The sequence below is a fragment of the Scleropages formosus genome, chromosome 3 (genome assembly GCF_900964775.1).
Source record: "Scleropages formosus chromosome 3, fSclFor1.1, whole genome shotgun sequence".
NCBI classification, from domain to species: Eukaryota; Metazoa; Chordata; class Actinopteri; order Osteoglossiformes; family Osteoglossidae; genus Scleropages; species Scleropages formosus.
Window position 1 is genome coordinate 32289174 of NC_041808.1, and position 19007 is coordinate 32308180.

Consider the following 19007-nt stretch of genomic DNA (forward strand, 5'->3'; position numbering starts at 1 on the left):
AAACTGCTACAGAGCGTAAGACTGGTACAACAATCTCAGACCTAAATGGTCCCGCACTGGTGAGATTTGAGTGAAACAGGCATGGAATGTGAAACTGGATCCGTCGACAAATCAGTGCACTGTTCTTCCGATGGATTAAACATCTCTGTAGGTCGGCTTACTTTACCAGTCATTACAATTAAACATCTCCTTATAGGAAAATACCATTTTATCTTAAGATATCTAGGTGACATGCAGCTTCCTCATCTGAGGATGAGATTACTAACTATGCCCAGTCCTGCCTGACAGACAAAAAATTTGTTTGCTGTACTGGAAAATTGCCTTCTCAATCACATCATATTAAGCAGAAAAATACAAATAGAAAAATACTCCACAGACTCCATTTTGAAGTGTGAGATCACAGCAGATGGTGAAATTGTGTTCTGGAGATGCCCAACATATGCTTGTGTTTGCATTTCAAGAGTTGAAAAGCACGTAGTCTTACAAGCTCAGGTTTGAGATTGAGATTACCACTTCAGGCTTAACAAGATGTTGAATCTCACATCTGCTTCAAATTTTGTGAATTTGTACACATAAATGACAGGCTTGATGTGACTCTCAACCTAGGAATACAGTTCAAGCACTGTTTCAAATATCAAACTTGTACTCCCTTTGTTATCTTTGTTATCTCAAAAGCCAAACACAAATGTTTTCATTTGCAACAACAGCTTGTCCGGCACAGGATCTTGCCGGTGGCACAAGTGCATGGTGTGAGGCAGGGTATGCCCTGGGCAGGATGTCATTCTTTCACAGGTCAACCACATATGCACACACACACTCATCCTAAGGTCAGATGTGAGTCGCCAGTTCACCTGAAATCCATATCTTTGGACTGTGGGAGGAAACTGGAGCACCTCGAGAAAACCCAATTCAACACAGGAGGAGCTGGATCCAAACTCACATCTGATTCCACAGTCCAGGAGCTGTGAGACATCAGTGCTACCTGCTGTGCCACCACGCTGCTGAAACAAAATGCAAGCCCATACAAAAAAAGACACTGAGGGGAAAATTGAAATATTACACACGGTCTCACATTGCCATGTTGGTAGACATATTTACTACAAAGGAAATTTATGCCTTTAGTTAGTCAATGGAAGATAATTAACAAGAAATAAATAACGCTTCTGCGGAAAAACATTGAATGCTTCCAGGAAGCTTACAGTTTCACAATAGCTGGAATTACGAAGCTGCAGTGCCTTTTGTTGTACCTTACCCTTGCAATCCCTACACATCTATAATGTCCACACAGCTCCCTCTGATATAAATCAAAAGAACAGCCTGTGAAAGTGGTTCATCCATCTGAGCACATAAAACACCCGGATGACTTGCAAACGTCGAGGAGTGTACACAAGGTGAGAAGCGCACAATGGCACTGTGATGACAGCTTCACAGGGATTCTTCCAATAGTAAGGCGGAAAGGCCAACACAAAACTATAAGGCAAGTGAAAAATGAGCTGTCAACAGCTTTGGTGCACTGTGACATTAATCCTACAGGAGTCTGGAATTGAGCGTTAGGGATGTCAATATAGGAACTGCTACAGGGTGTCCCGTAAGCGCACAACTAGACTGAGGTTTGGTGACTGGGATGACCATCATTTATATTTTACTTTTCCTACCATCATTTGCTAACCCCTTGTGCACTGAGGATAAGGGCATTGTCATTCTGGACTATTCAGCTATTGTCAGGATAGAAAAGCTTCAGCAAGTCATGGACATGTACACTTAGAAGTGCTCTCCATTAATTTGTGCTACGCTCATTTGAAATTAGTGACTCTAAACCATGCCAGGAAATGCACCCCATGACTTAAGAGTCACCAGAACCCTCCGGCGTAAGGCAACAAGTGTTTGTTGGCTTGTACACTTGTTACACGTAGACACTCATTGATTTACTGACATCAAGGTGACTCATTTGACTGCATAAAGTCTTTTCTAACACTCAGGTCGGTCACACCTTGTCTCTACATCACCTTACTTGCAAAAGTACATACATACAGTATGGTATTAATATAGAGTGTGCAAATCAGCTCTTGAACAGGATAATGTAAGAGGACAGATGGAAAAAAAGAAGGACACGATATATATAGCCTGTGATTTCTGACCGTATAATATCAGTGAGACAGACAGGGTCGGCTTACACAGTGGAGGCACCCAGTTTGGCTGGAATCAATTTATCTTGTATGCCGCTCATTGTGCCACAGAGCACAACATATCAAACCACGTTGACAGAGCAACGTGGCCTCTTGCTCTTCTGTGGACATTAGAGTATGTGGAGATGCTTTTCACACACATTTTCTTCACCATTCCCAATACAAGCAGTCTGTAAACAAGCATCATAAATTTGCTATTAGCCCATACATCAGCAGAGGTCTCAAATTTGACAGAGAATATTGACCACAGGGAACATTTCCCTGCAGCCTATTAAGCCACTGAACTGTGATGAACGCTGACTGAGAAAGTGTACTATAAATCTCCACAACATCTTGCCGGAGAGTGGCAGGAACCCCTTCATTCCAGGAAACATATCGTGAGCGCCACACAAATCAGGCGTTCATGTTATTCCTAAACAGGTCGCTCCAGTAGGATTCCCATAAAAAGGAATAGAGCACCAATATATCCTCCTCAAAAGTGGTTATTTGATTTAGGACAAGAAAAGATAAGGAACCTGGGATTTAAAACACTGAGATGTGTTGGCAATTCATTCCACGTTGCCCCCATATAAAGGTACCTTCAATTGTCCAAACAAGAGATCTTTTTCAGTCTTTAAATCTGGGGACGGTGGGGTGCAGGAGGGACTCCTGCAGCTCCTTATTCCTTAGCTCCATTGTTCTCTGGTTGGGGCGAATCACAGTGACCCCATCTTAAAATGCTGTCTTACCCAATGAGGGAGAAAGTGAGCAGGCAGGCAGGCCAACCCAGTCCTGCAGGGTGTACTTCTCTGTGTGATGGGTGTCTCGCCCTCCTCCTCCCACTATCCTGGTACTGACATGCTCAAGGGCAGAGATAAACAGTTCAGAACAGGGGTGGCTTCAGCAAACAGGTCTCTTACAGCAGCAGGTGGCGTAGTAGTTAAGCAAACTGCACTTGGCACTAAATTCACTGGACATTCTGATCCTAAGTCACAAAGCCCAAAATGACATGACTAGCCCAGATCTCTATATCGTAGCCATGACAACAAAACTGTCTATGAGGGTATCGATAAAGGAGATATAAACAAATGTGCAATGCAATGAAAACTGATTACACAAAGCTTTCTGACTTTACCATGGATTGAACATATATGTGTGTGTGTGTGTATACACACACACACACACACACACACACACACACACACACACACACACACACACACACGCTTCCAAAGCTCTCATCCTGTATTTGCAGAACCGTTTCGCAGGTGGGCACGTTAAGGCAGAGACGCTGTTCTGCTGCCTGATATCTCGGTTTGGGAATGAAATGTCATTGGGATGCAGCAGACCTGCAAGGCAGCTGTAACGCCGCATTGCTGAGAGCCCGTAGGACGTGTTGGCATGTGAGTGCGGCACCGCTGTCTTGGGCCAGGAACAACTTTCCACCCACTGCAGGCCACTGAATGTAGAATACAGTGGACTGAAGTGGGAGGGCATGTGCCCAGACACCAGTACACAACTAGTTTTGGTCCTGGATGAATATTTGAAAGAAAAAAAAAAGAAAGCCCATGCTGCATTACATTAGAGCTACAGTATAACAAATATTTAAATCCAAGAAAAGAGCTGACTATGTGGAAAAAGTCTTGTATAAACTTCCCGGTCTTTTACACAGATCAAGGTTGAGCATAATAGAATAATAAACACTAACACGGGGTAATTTACAGTAAGGTGCAGCAATACATAGAAAATAAGCTGCCCTTTATGGCCTGGAAAGACTGTCAGAATGAAGGTTGAGCAGCATTGTCCAGTTTATTATTTTAACTAATTTGCACCAGAAGACAGACAGTGAAACAACACAGGCAGGAGAAACATAATTTGAGCATTTGGAACAGCATCTTCCTCTTCACAGACGAAGAAGCGCAAATGCGGGATGGCGACCTTTGCACGGAGGTGGCGAGTGTGAGGAACATGTGAGGATGAAAGACCAGAAACGGATTAGAGAAACAGAGGATGAAGAAGATGCACAGCAGGGTGGGGAGAGCACAGGGTGACATTTAAACAATGACACTGAGCATCCACCATCACCACGTCCCTTCAGAACTTCTCCGCTCCATTTCAAAAATCATCTGCTTCAATGAGCTAAAGTTACACACAGATGCACACGGGCACATTTGTGTGCATAAACAAACGCGTGAGTGCACACAAATGGTGGCCTTTATAGAAAGGTACCCAAAGTGGTATAAAGTATTTTAACTTCGACTGCTAACTAGCTTGTCATTGAAGGGCGTTAAAAAACGAAAAGAATGCAATTTGCACAGTAATAATTTTTATGAATAAGCAATGCTGTGGCTTCTGAATGGGCAAGGTGGAAAAGCTCAGTATAGGTACTGTGTGTGTGTGTGTGTGTGTGTCTCTCTCTCTCTGGTGTCAACTGCAACTCTGAAAGACTACGGGTAATACCACAAGACAAACGGCCGCTCTGGATAATCTGCAACTATCAGAGAAAATTCCATTTTGCATTCTCGCCCATTCTGACCCAAACAGCCGTATCCTCATTCGTCATTGTTCAGCACCCTGCAGTTTAACATGGACTGGATGGGTGAAATAAAGCAATCTGGATGGAGGATACTTGGGGAAAGGTCATCTCAGCCTGTGGTGCTGAAGGAGCCAGAGCGGTGATCAGTTTTATTAATAAACAAAAAAAAAAAAAAAAAAAAGATTTAAAAAATAAAAACACCTCAGAGAGCACAAAATCATTATGATGACAAAAACCAATGTCATGGAATTCTTTTGTGCGGCTGACTCGTAGGTTAACTATATATATATTAAAAAAAAAAAAAAAAAAAAAAAAAAAAAACTCTGAAAATAAGTACATACACTTTGAACACCACCCACCGCCGAGAGATTTAGACTTTACACATTAGTTGGCCTTGCTCTATTTGTTCTGTTCTGTTAAACACAGAACAGGTAAAATTTACCAGGTGTGTCAAGCCTGGCAATTGTGGCAGTGACTGCAAGCACCTATCATTAGCTCATCCATATTCATGAAGGGCTGGCAGAGAAAGAACCATAACTTTAGTGTTCATCTCCTGACTACAGGTCCTCTGAAAAAGCCAGACACTGGGACAAACCTCTAACCAATAATGTATTTAATGTTCCTCACACTGCTTCACTCCATCAGCCAAGCATGGATGGTGCCAACAGTGAGAAACACACATCTGTACAGTTTAGTTGTGGACAATACTGTATCTGGGAGCCCTTAAACTGTTGAGCTTTTCCAGCAAATCAGTTTTGAATAAGAAGACAACTACCAACCAAGGTCAACAACTGCTTGTCCTGAGCGGGGTCGCAGTGAACTGGTGCCTATCCTGGAAACACAGGGTGCAAGGCTGAAGGGGGAGGGGAAACACCCCGGATGAGACGCTAGTCCATCGCAGAGCACCCCAAGCAGGACTCGAACCCGCCACGCAGTGGGCACTGGCCAAACCTGCTGTGCCACCACCATAAAAGATCAAAATAGGGCATATTACTATTCCAAATAACCAGGAAAGAGGACCAACTGAATTAGACATGTTCCACAAACAAATCCATTTTGAAGCTTTTACCATTTTACCTCTGGTTACACAAGATGTCTCTAAAAACATTTAAGAAACAGTTAAAAGCACAAAAGGAACAGTGGGGAAAGTCCTAGTTTCAAACCCCAGTGATCCAAAGTGACCTAGTTCATTACCCATAGAAGCATCTAGTCACCTAGCCAAACATTCTCCCCCACCAGGGGGGGTAAGGTCTGAGGCAATATGAAGTCTGAGTTAGGTAGGCCTCAAACGCAAAGCTTTAATGGACAAAGCCCCCCTGGAAAAATGAACAAGTAAAGATGAAACGGTGATGAAGTAAAGAAATGATAGCCAATCGGTCTGTACAGAGTTCTACAGCTGTGGATCGATCAAGCTGAAGTTTATCCCACAGCATCTCTAATGTGAGTGGTCAGAGTGACAGAACCAGGTCAAGGCACATTTTCCTTCGCCATTGATTTACAAATGCCGCTGATGGATCTGGGGCGAGCACAGATCCCTCCACTGGAGATGATCAATGGCTGATCCTTGTGTGTTAATTGCAGGGACAAATACTAATGGCCCCTTCCAGCTATTTGTGTTGACTATCACAATAGAGGACTGAGGGTGGGGGTGTCTGTTTTAAAAGCTTTATTAAAAATCCATTTCTCTTTGCAAGCAAAAAAAAAAACCACACAAAGTATCCTGTTGGTCTGCATTTTGTTCAGTCCTCCTTAGCATCTGACCAGTCCCTATCAGCATCTGACCTACTCCAAGACATTTGCTGTGGTTCCCTTCAGCTCTGGTAGGTAGGGGTGTGGTTTCTGAGCAGGGCAGGAGGCAAATGTAGTAGGTAAAACAAAAGCTCACCAAAAAGGATGCACATTGACAGGTGGCTGGAGAATGAGGTAAGATGGTGAGCCTCACCCTTCAGGTTCACATCTCAACACTGCCATCAAGCATGCATATCGAAGATTACTTATTACCTTAGTGACCAGATGGGGCTGTGCAGTGGGAAGGAGGGCAACGTGGCTGCAGAGGTTGATGGTGCCTGTTCAAATCAGGTCAAAGCTGGCATTTCATGTGTTAGTTGCAGAGAACACACACAAAGGATGATGTCATCTTGGCCAAATGTCATCACCAGTTGTCACATCTCATTACCTAGTCCTGTACCAGCAGGTACTCATCTGAACATCAAGTGTTTTGTATGTTCCTTATATGTAATCCAAACTTGCCATGGAAAGTACTGTTATCTACCAGCAGGTAGCAGAGCTGAGTGGCTCATTATGTGTTCCAGAAACACAAAGTTACATAAGCCTACAGTTTACTATCATACAGACATTATGTTGTGAGATTTATTAGAATATACATACTTGCACATAAAATGGACAGTGCAATTAATAATTACAGTAAATTACTGAATATGTTTCCTGAAGCCTGAAACATTACCTTTAAAAACAACAAAAATGAGCAAAAGGTATACCACAATATGATAACAAAACATACTGTAACATTAACTCAGGTTTACAAAGCTGTACCTGCTTAAAAAAAATTATATTAAAAACAAACAAACAAAACATCTGTCAGTAACTCCTTGTCCCGGCCATGGTCACAGCAGTCCAGAGTCTATTACAGAATCACCGGAAACAACACTCGGAAAGGGGGTAGACCATGGATCGGACACCAGTCCATCACAAGGTAGCCAGACAGGCACACACTCACATATTCATACAATAAGCATTGCCCATTCACGTGTACAGCAGGCCTTTGGACTGTGGGAGGAAACCTGAGCATCTGAAGGAAATCCACTCAAAATACAGGTAGAACAAACTCCACACAAGCTGTGCTAGATTCAAAGCGAACCCAAACAGGCCAGGTAGTGCGAGGCGGCAGTACTATCTGTCGTGGCACATAAAATATAACTACTCTTTTATTAACTTACAGTTCTGTAAGATATGAATTATTTAAGATAAAAATTTAAGTAAGTCGAGATGGCCAGTGTGCCCACATTTAAGAGTAGATCACACTTTGTTCACACCAGATGGATATGTGTGCTGTGCCACTAGCTTAGCTGTCTGACTAATCTGATTACTTGCCTTGATTGAATATTTTCCGCCACTTCCCGCTCTTTGTGCAACAGGCTACAAAATGCTTGTGAACAGGCCACCGAGGAGCATACCGGGTTACTTATTTGTTGACCTAGTAAACATCACTGGGCATAACTGAATCTTCAACAATTATAGAAGACACACACACACACACACACACACACACACACACACACACACACACACACACACACACACACACACACACTTTCTGAACTGCTTGTCCCATACGGGGTTGTGGACACACCCAGGACGGGACACCAGTCCGTCGCAAGGCACCACAAGCGGGACTCGAACCCCAGACCCACTGGAGAGCAGGACCCGGTCCAACCCACTGCGCCACCACGCCCCCCCAATTATAAAACATCCCAGTCATATTTTGATATTTGAATAAAATGTGACAGCTTACAGCAACACACACAGAAACACACTCCACCCACTCTGTGTCCATTACTGAAAGGCTGTGTGTGTCTCCAGAAGAAACCATTATCACTGGCGACTTATTGCTCATTTCAGCAAAAAAAAAAAAAAGAAAAAAAAAAAAAAAAGAATGAGTTTTCATCCACACAGCTGTACTCAATCTTTTGTTGTGGACTTGAAGGAACAATTGCGCAGAGCATATCCGTGCGAGTCTAAATCTCTCAGCATCGCACATTCTTTGTAGACTGGCATGGCGGAAGCTGACGGGAAGGGTGTCTGGCGCTGAAAGGCCCCTGGCAGAGCAGGATGTTGGCTGATTGCAAATGGCTGAGAGGGACCAGAAACGTCAGCATCAGTCAAAGAGCCTGGGAGAACTGCAAAGAAAAACAGATCTAGGGGGCTGTGTTGCTTGCAACCACTTAGCTCTTCTCTGAGATGTGTGCTTCACAGGGTAAAGCACAGAATGAACATACTGCAGAAAGCCAGTGAGCTCCATCCAACCTCATGCTTAAGCAACTTGTGGTGTTAATCTATCTACAATTACTTACCCATTTGTATAGCTGGGTAATTTTTACTGGAGCAATTTAGGGTAAGTACTTTGTTCAAGAGTACTACAGCTAAAGGTGAGATTTGAATCTGCAACCTTTAGGTCCAAAGGCAGCAGCTCTAACCACTATGTTACCAGCTGCATCAAGGGGAGCTTACTTTTAAGCAGCTCTTACCTCTCTATTGTCCTGCTTTATCTTCTAGCAAAACAGGAGATCGAGCCCAGAGACCTCACTAGCATCTCCTATTGAAAAGGCATGGCAAACGGGAAACTGCATGTTTGACTATGCCTGCATCTGATTCCTTCTGCTGGAGTCCTCTTTAAAATGCCCAACCCTGAGTGTGAATAGCCATTAATATTACGGTACATTACAGTGCAGACTTATGGTTGATTCATTAAATACATATATCAACACGTTAAGCTGAATGTTCTGAACTACTGTCTTCGAATGACTGCAGCTGCAGCAACATGCGTCTCCGTACTTCTACTGAAACTTAGTATTATAAGGAGACAAAACATCGAGTTAAAGTTGAACAGGATTTAAGCCTATGCAAAATGCCTTCTGTGGGATATGCTTCAAATGACACTAATGAATAGCGGTAATAAGGTGTGTTGTTAAACAAGATCATGGCATAAACTGTAAGGCCAAGGTCTCTTCTAATTACCTGAATTAAAGTGTGCAATGCTATTCTCAACATATTATTTACTGGTGTGAAAGCTCTGAAAGACAATCTCCCCATGCTCGTTTGAGGAATATCTGAAAGAAAGTAAACTGACTCTTGGTTCCAGCTGACAACATAATGTTTAGAAACAAGTTTTGGAGGATGGAAAATGTGTAGTCAAGCTGTGTGCTCTCACTCTGCTTCATGCTCCCTGTAGATCAATAATGCTGGGCGCTGAATGTCACACAGCGGAGCCAAGTGTTCAGTAAGCTTTTTTTGTCAAAGGCGAGGGCCACTGAACAGCACAGCTGCAGAACTGGCCACCATGAGAAAACATAAAAAAAAGGTATAAACAGCACAACATTCCAACTGTTGTCTCGGCCACAGTGGCGGAATGATGAACATGAGAAGCCCATCACTCTCTGATGCAACCAGATCGATTCTCAACGTGAGCTTGATGGAGGAACCTGGGGTGAGCAGGTGGCTGCACTTCCATGGGGCCGGATTGTTGACAGACTGCTGTCAGCTGTCCTGACATCCAGTGCAGACGGGCCTTCCGCAGTGCCACGGAAAATGGCACCGACAGCGCCATCAATCTGCTGCAAAGCAATCTTGAGCTTTCCATTAATGACCCCAGCAAGTTCGCTGCTGAGCTTAAGTAACTCCACACAACAGGGGGAACTACAGTGCTTCACGTTAACTAGTAATCAGAGCAACTATGCCGTAAGTGGTCCTCCAGCTACTTGCATTTTCTGCAAAAACCAATCAAACCTTTATGCAAGCAGTCATTGCACAAGGAGGGGCACGCAAGTGGCCAAACGAAAATGCCTTGTGGTTGTACATAGAAAAGAAGCTTTATTTTTACACTAAGTGCTCTGTGGTGAATCTTTGATAATGGGCCCTTCAAAGCAAGATGTCCTGCATCCAGAAAAGCAGAAATGGACAACTCAACTGCAGAACGGCCCAGCTGCTGAGCAACAGGCTACAGGTCCTTCAGCCATCAGCCATGTGAAGCAGGCTGCTACAAAGGGGTTGTCATGACTACCTGGGCTGTATGCACAGCAGCAGCCACACACCCAGCCCTGAAGAGTTCTTCAACCTCAGGCCATGTGAGCAGTTAGATAACAGATTCACTCAACAGCTGTCAGCCCCTGAGACACAATTATGCAGTAGTTGAGTATTACCAGCCCATGAGCAAAAAAAAGATTCAGACCAGCTACATACTAACTGGCCACACTTTGGCCACTGGGTGCATAGTTATCTAAAAGCAGTCACTCTCTCCAGCTGTATAATCATGCTGCCCCTTGGAATCAAACAGATGAACTCTTTCCCGCATGCTACAGCTGCCCATTTTAAGATAATTTTCCTGTTTTCAAATTTAATTATACTTTATCTGGGACGGCTGCAAAAGTGCAGTCATGGTCAATTTAATGCTATGATTTGTCATACATTATGGTCAAGAGCAAGGTCTTTAAATATAAATCAGTAAATAAATCTTTTTAAGTTTCCTTTCTGAAATGCTTTCCCCTCCTAGTCCCAGTGATTTAAGCTCTTTATCCTGCTGCTATTTGGATTCAGGTATAAGCCTCCCTAGGCTCACAGTAAAAGCACATCACACTTACTCTGTGTTTACCAAGCCTTACAAAAAAGTTGGCAGGAGTGAAAAGCTGTTCTCTCCCAGCAGTTTATTAAGCGCATATTACAAACCTCAGCACAGAGGTCAGTCAGCTTGTTCCCACTCAATGGCCTTCCAGCATCCCCATGGTCGTGGAGCAGGAAGTTAACGTGCAAGGCATGCTGTCCAGACCTGTTTGCAACCTGACCTGCCTCCACCTTCTTCTGACAACACAGCACTAGTGATCGCAACCCTAGTAGCCACAAGATGTGTGGGTGTGTTTGTGTGGGTGTCTGGATAAGTGGGAGAGCATGTGAATGTGCCTGGGTGTGCGTGCAACAGAGCCAAACAACATGTGCTAGAGTGTGTGCGTGTGTACATGTTGTGTTGTTAAGAGCAAAGATGAGATTTCATCCTGACTCTGCTAAACAAACGTGGGGCTGGCCTGCTTCTGCCACAATCGTACCGGTGATGACATGGGCTTTGGCTTCACTTCAAAGAGTGCCTGTGATGAACTAGGCTGTGATATGCCATTAGCCAAAGATTACACCTGTTCCCTATATCCCTGTGGGGGGGAGGGAAAAAAAAAAAAAATAATAAATAAATGAATGAATGAATGAATGAAAAAAAATTATCTTAAGACATTACACTGGGTGGAAGGCTGACTAGAGCAGAACCTTGCTGAAATCAGGACAGATGACAGCACCAAAAGTGCTACTAATTTACACCTAGAAAACAGTGATGCTTTGACTTTGTTTTCTATTATTTCAATCAATATGGGAGCGGAAGCAAGAAAGCCTCCATAGACCAGCAGCATGAGAGATGCAGAATTTACACTGAACAACATAATTCCCTCCAGGACCGCCTTCCAACTACGCATTAAAACGAAAGACTCACACTTCAAAAAAACAGAGAGAGTATGTCACTCTTTCTGCACTTCCCCTGGGGATTAAGATAAAGAACCAGCAGGACTTCCACCTCCTCATCTGCGACCAGTGCTTCTGCCATCACATCGAAAGGCTGTGCAATGCACTGCCACATGCATGTCTATCTCAGGGAACACAAAGCGGTTTTATGTGTTAGCTTTGCACATTTTAAAAGGGGTGCCGTTTGAAACCTAGGAAAGTGCTCTTGGAGAGTGATTGCAAGTAAAATGTGCCGGGTATGTAAAACACCAAAAGAATCAGGTTTACTTCACCTTAAATTTACATTTACACATCTTCATCACAAAAAGATGCCTGAATCCCTAGATCCTCATGAGTCTCATGTAGCACACGCCCAGCTGCCACAGGAGCTGAATGGTGCCCAGTGGTGAGAGAAGCAGCGCCAGTACTGACCTAGAATGAGACCGTCTGTGAATTGATGCCATGTACGAAGCGATCCATGACCAATCCTTTGGGTAATAATGTTTACAAAAAAAAAAAAAAAAAAAAAAAAAAAAAGGCTTTAACTTACTAATTATTCCAACAGCTGTATGTACAACCTCAAGACATGGGTGAATGACTACAAACCACTCACAGGAGACCTATAGGCCTCACCATTCCTTAATGGGCTCATAATGGACACATCAGTTATACTCTAACAATTCAGCCTGTTGAGAACCCATAATCCACTTTCGTCTTGAAGAACCAAAGCCCTCCCGCCACTAGACCAGCACCCAACAGCTTCATCAAGTTGGTAGACTGCCATGGTAACGACAATTTGCCATTGTTATTCCGGACTAGGGATCATTTCCCTGAAAGAACATTCATGATAATTTCTCGCATGTGAAAACTGTACGTCTGTCAGTTGTATGGAGCAGAATAATAAATGAATCCTGTATGCAGACATCAAATGCTTATCTCTGGTCGCCTCAGCCCTAGACAATCACTGTCACGGTTACATCGTGGAGCACTGGTGATCACTATGGCACATGTCAGTGTGCCTTGCTGACTGTGGAAAATCATGGTGACAAGGTCCTGTCTGCATTTTCAGGACTGATCTTTAGCTGTCATCTATCTGCCTCTGCTCTGTATTTACCTTAGATTAAGACATCTTTGGTCACGTGCACTCTTTCACAAGGTGCCTCACAGGAGACGGATGCACATACACTCATCTTTCTCAGGAAGAGTGCTTACAGAGGTTTTCAAAGCAATATCAACTGGACCAAAAAAAAAAAAAAACCCCAAGATGGTACATACATGGAGCATATCATATTTTCACAGATCAGAGCCATTGAAAAAATTACAGTTTCCCTGTAAAGGAAACAGAGCCGAATAACTTCAACATTTGTCAAAGTAAGTAATCCTTGTGTAGCAGAGCCCAGATGATTAAGTGGACCAAAATGTAATTATGGAGATGGAGTGATATAACATTACATCATCTGATTTATCTTGGCCGTCTGATGCCTTGTCTGCAGCCTGTCTAAATTACAGAGCCAAATTACAAAGAAAACCGATTTCTGAGGCACAGTTTTAAGGGAAGAACAGAAAAGGAATCACGGCAATGCATTCTCTCTCTCTCTCTCTCTCTCTCTCTCTCAAACTGCTTGTCCCACTTGGGGTTGTGGGGAGCCAGAGCCTAACCCAGCAACACAGGGCATAAGTCTGGAGGGGGAGGAGACACACCCAGGACAGGACACCAGTCCATCCCAAGGCACCCTAAGCGGGACTCGAACCCCAGCCCCACTAGAGAGCAGGACCCGGTCCAACCCAATGCGCCACTGCACCACCACACCCCCACAATTTATGCTGAAAGTCAAAAACACAAAAGCTACTCTTATGGCGTGTGTGCGATACATAAACTGTAGCCCAGAGACATGTACTTTGACCAGGTCTTGTGAGGAGTTCTGTTCCACAAAAACTATTCAGCACTTTCCTCATGTAATTACATTTCTTAACAACATAAGAAATATATTTATATGCTTTAACTCAGATTGGCAGTGTTGGGGGGGGTTGAAAATATTTCACATGCAGGACATAAAAATATAAAAGCTGCTCAACCATGAAGAAGGAACAATCCCTGGTTCAGCAGGCGAAACACTAACCTCTGGTGGAAAGGTCAAGCAGCAGGTAGCCTCATCAGCTGCCAGGAACCCAAGGTAGAGGAGGAAAGGTACTTGGCCACAACATTTAACACTGTTAGGCTTGTCCAGCTGCTGTCTGTCTCTGTCTGTCACAGCCAGGAAATATGAGCGTGTAGCGCTAATCGAGACAAGAAACACTGAGTGAAGGAATAGCTGGAATTCTAGCACTGCGATCAACCTAGAACCCCCACCGTTTCGCAGACAGCGTTAATGAGTATTAATCTGAATTTACACTGAAGGCACAATGTTCCTTGATCACCATGACACTATTACGTGTCCCCAAATTAGCCTTTCCTGAAACTGTGTTTCTCCTGTTGGAGCTAGATCAACTTCAGAGCGCTTAATGGGCAAGCTGCTCAAACAGAAAATCAACCACAATAACAGTCATACACTTAGCACTGCACATGACTTTCATGTCTCCATCTGAAGCACACTTCTCAGCTTTCTCCTTTACTGCATCACAGACTCAGTGATGTCCTCTCTATAAATACCCTCTTTCCTGCCTCTCCTCCCTTTCATTCTGGACAATCTTCAGTGCACAATGACAACTACATGTGTGTACACAGACAACCACACACGTGACTACTGTTGGGCTCCAGTTCCGGCTGAAGGTCCTGTTGATATTCGACCGTGCTTTTCTTAACTAGTAAGGTGGTGCAGATCACTTTGCTCTGTATCAGTACTGCGAACACTGATACTCAGAACAGAACAGCACGGTATGTATGCCACCTCCTCCATCACTTCCCGATTTCACATCTGGTGTGATTTGCAGTCAAGTACCAGGACTTGTAGATATGCAGTTAATGAGCAAAGGCTACCGAGCCTCACTACACTGATTGCTGAGACATTCCCGCTGGATGTCTGTTACTCTAAAGCAGAGTTACAGGAAGACTGATTAACGTAGCTATGAATGTGCAACAGCATAGCGATTCATTTGTTCATTCATTTTCTCAGTCACGAAAAGATCGAAAGTCACTGCTGTGATACAAAACAAAGGAAAGAGAGAGGAGTGCTACGACATATCCACAGAAAACTACCGGAACCCAAAGTGATGCTCCTGAGAAATCTAATTTAAATAAACACACTTTTGGTGAGATACTGAGTGTGCCAGAAAAAGACCTGTTCAAGTCCCAAATTCCAGACTGGCAACACTGAAGTGGATGGTTCTGTCCAACGTAAATTTACAACAGAATGCTTGTTTTTCATAATCCTATTATTGGCAATGCAATAAAATGTTACTGCATAATTACACACTCTACAAAAAGCACAAATGTTGAGTGCTTGGTGAAATGTTCCAGTGGTTTGGCAGACACTGAGGACAACAACATGAAAACATCTAAACAAGAGCAGCTTGACATGTGAGGAATATTGGGAGCCCAGAAGAAAGAGGCTCTGTGGCAATTTTGCACTGTGCAGACGGAAGTCGGCAAGGACAGGGAGCAACACGCACTAAATGCATTTTGAGGATTAACTTTCAGTTTCCAAACTAGTGTTCAAAATTAATACTTCAACATAAAACGATTATTGCAAAATTAATAACACAGTTACACCTAGTGGGACAGCTAGTAGCCACCCTTGGACTGAGAGGTCGCAGGTTCAAATCTCACCTCAACTCGTAGTACCCTTCAGTGAGGTACTTACTCTAATTGCTTAAAGTAAAATTACCTAACTGAATAAATAATTGTAAAGTAGCTTAACATTATAAGTTGCTTAGAAGCATCAGCTATATGAATAAATGTAACATATATTTACTGTATAGACCCGAAAAAGTGCTGAATTCAGAAAAATCTAACACCACACATTTCTATGTTCTGCATAAACAACAAGTCTAAAATCACTTAAGAATGCACCAAACTGAAAGCAACCAGTCTACTGTACTCTGTGACATATAAAATCATATCCAGTGTGCCTTTTGATATTGGCTGGCCACAGGCAGCTAATTGGATCAAACAAGGGTAGAATGAGAAAGGCTTATTTCATTTGCTGCATATTGCTGGTATGGTACACTATAGAAAATGCACAAACCACAACTTGCAAAGCTGTGTGTCACAGGAAGAAGCAGACACTTGAGTGAGGGTGGGGGGGGACTCTTGGGAAAATAATCAATACATGGAATTCAAAATGAATCCACATCAAGTTTGGAAAACTGAAACTGATGTGTGAAATATTATTCTTTATTTAGCTAAATGTTGGAAGAGTCAGGGAAATATATAAGATTTGTAAGACACTCAACAAGTAAGGGATAGAACCCTCCAAAAGCCATAATTCAGCATTACAGTGGATCTCTGAAGCTGAAATCTGTAACTGAAGCTTCAATACACATTTAAAGCATGCGCCTCGGCATGTGGCATTATTTAAACATCTTGAAAATGTAGCCTTCCCAGGCCTGAAGGTTCTCAACTGGTCTTCCAATTCCAGACAGACAAGCATTCTGGATTGTTTCACTCATAACAACTCTGAATATTCCGCACATCAACTATTGGAGAGGCTGTCATTTTCTTCTTCACTAGAGCAGAACATTAAGCAACACACAGCCAGTGTGGACCAAAGCTGCCAACCCACTGAAGGGGCATCTCACGGCCCATCGACTGTGAATCAGCAACACTGACAATGTGTTTCTGAAAGGTCATATTTTTGCAGAGAAATTAAGCATTTTTGCGATGTCAGAGTCTTCCTTCTCCCTTCCTCTTGCACTTTTGTGGTCGGTTAACACAAGGCTGATGGGTGTTGGTTGGGGGTTTGACCCCATTGAACACAGGTGGAAAATATCTTCAGTAAGGATTCAGATGACACTGTTCTCTAGAACTTCATCCCCTGCTGCAACAAAACACAGTCTCCCTGCCTACCAAGGTGATTCTTTACCGCCACTGTAAGACCTTGATACCAATTCCTGAGTTCCTGCAGAACAGCCAGGAAATAGCACACAGATTACAAAGGAACATCTTACACACAAAATCACATCGCTCCACCTAAGACGTTACCTCACAGCCAGACGTTTGCTGGTGCTTTGGGAAATGCATACTGAATAGGCATCCATAAAGAACACTGAAATGTGGACAAATTTTCAACTTGTTGCCTTGTCTTACATAATGAAACAAATCAGGGAACATTTCAAAGCATCCATGCCAGCCTACAGAGCGATTCAAGGCAGAGACACAAACTAGGAAATTAAATCAAAATAGTTAGAACAATGAGCCATAAATGGACACATTAAACTGTGTAATGCACAGCTATTAAGACCTGTTAGTCATGTGGAGAACAAAGTAAACATTTCGGTCCTGAACGAGCTACTTTCCTTCTGTTATTTGCCCTCCTTGTGCTAACAAAATTTGTTGAAGTGAATAGTCAGGTGCCGGATGTACAGGAGGAAATCCTGACCATCCCTCTGCAATTGCAGTATTGCTCAATCCCAGAGCAATGGGGGACACTAAGCTTGTTGAACACTGCATGTGTATAACCGCATATATACGAGTCTTTGTGGGCATACGCGGATCTTTTTGTCGTGTTAAATGTATACGCGCAAGTGTGTTTTCTCTCCCGTAGCACATACCCTGAAGTCGATCCCCACAGTGGAGATGAAGCTTCCAGCCAGGAAGGCCCCATCCTTGAAGCGGACAAGAAGGCAGGTTTTGCCTACACCAGAGTCCCCAACCAGCATCACCTGCAGACAGAGAGGAGCCAGACTGAGCCCAGGGACATGGTCTCAATGTGCTACCACACCATGCAGCAAATGGGCTGAAAACAATAATCACATCTTCTCCTAACACAGCAGCACCAAAATCCAAGAAACTCAAGCCCTCACATAGCAGGGTAATACAAAAGTGTTCAGACCCTATCCCTCTTTCCCACCACACCCTGTGTTCCATATCATTCATTGGTGGTCACTTAAAAACAGTTTTTGAAGCATGCAGGAGTTTCTGAATACTCTTCATGGAAATAACACATCCAAGAGACAATAGCATTTACTGAATGTCTAAGTCTTTCTTTACACATTTGAATATGGAATATTCTGGGACTGAATAATGGGAAGTGATGTTGAATAGGCAGCTATGGACCTCCTTTGACTTTGGAAAAAAAAATGGCGATGTTGACAATGTACAGAGGTGGGATGGGAAACTGAGGCTCATGAGGAACTGAAGACTCCCCAGTAGGAGAAAACATGTCAGTCACATAAGTCAAAGCCACTCCTGTCAAAAGAAAGCAGTCAAACCATGAATGGCTAAACAGCCACTCAATACCAGTGGCATCTACCAGCAGTTCAGCTTTCATGACTGATTTTCTTGTGTTGTGATGCTTTTTGATATTCTAAACTGCAAATAGTGACCGAGAGAAGGTGGGCAACTTTCAACAACTGAGCATATCATTAGTGGTGATAACCAACTGGGTGATTTAAAGAGTAACAACACCCATCATTTTAAAAACACACAGGTAGTGGAATCAGAAATTTCACATGCATATATTCATTTTGTTTTTTCCCCTTGGGTTGGATCGTTTACACTGCAACTGCTCCCAGGTGGATTGTCATAGCAGGACACTGTAGTAGAGAGCATAACATATCTCAGGGAGGTTAATTCAAACATGCATTTAGCTGTAGAAGACAGGGTCTAGATTTATCATGCACATCAAGAGTCCTTACAGTGCAAACACACAAACCAAATCCAGCACAAGAGCCCAAATACAAACTCATCACCCAGACCTTGGCTCCCAGTTCAAGTCTTACATCACCGAAAGGGTTAACCTTATTCTGACATGATATCTCCCCTGAACCACAAGGAGAAACAGGGTGAAACCATGTGGGATGAAAGGAGGTGTCTGGGGGGGTTGTAGGCACACCACTGGTTATGTGCAGTGAGTAAGCAGGTCAGCAGTCAAGGC

General features: G+C 43.3%; 1 protein-coding gene across 3 annotated transcripts in view; it reads right to left on the reverse strand.

Annotated features, from left to right (window-relative positions):
• Positions 1 to 19007, reverse strand: part of LOC108940734 (ras-related protein Rab-26-like) — a 128095-nt gene that overhangs the window by 50050 nt on the left and 59038 nt on the right. For all 3 annotated transcript variants that reach the window (XM_029250668.1, XM_018763101.2, XM_018763093.2), the window contains exon 2: positions 17683 to 17793. In XM_029250668.1, coding sequence (XP_029106501.1) covers positions 17683 to 17793 — 111 coding nt within the window. The remainder of the gene's footprint in view (positions 1 to 17682; positions 17794 to 19007) is intronic.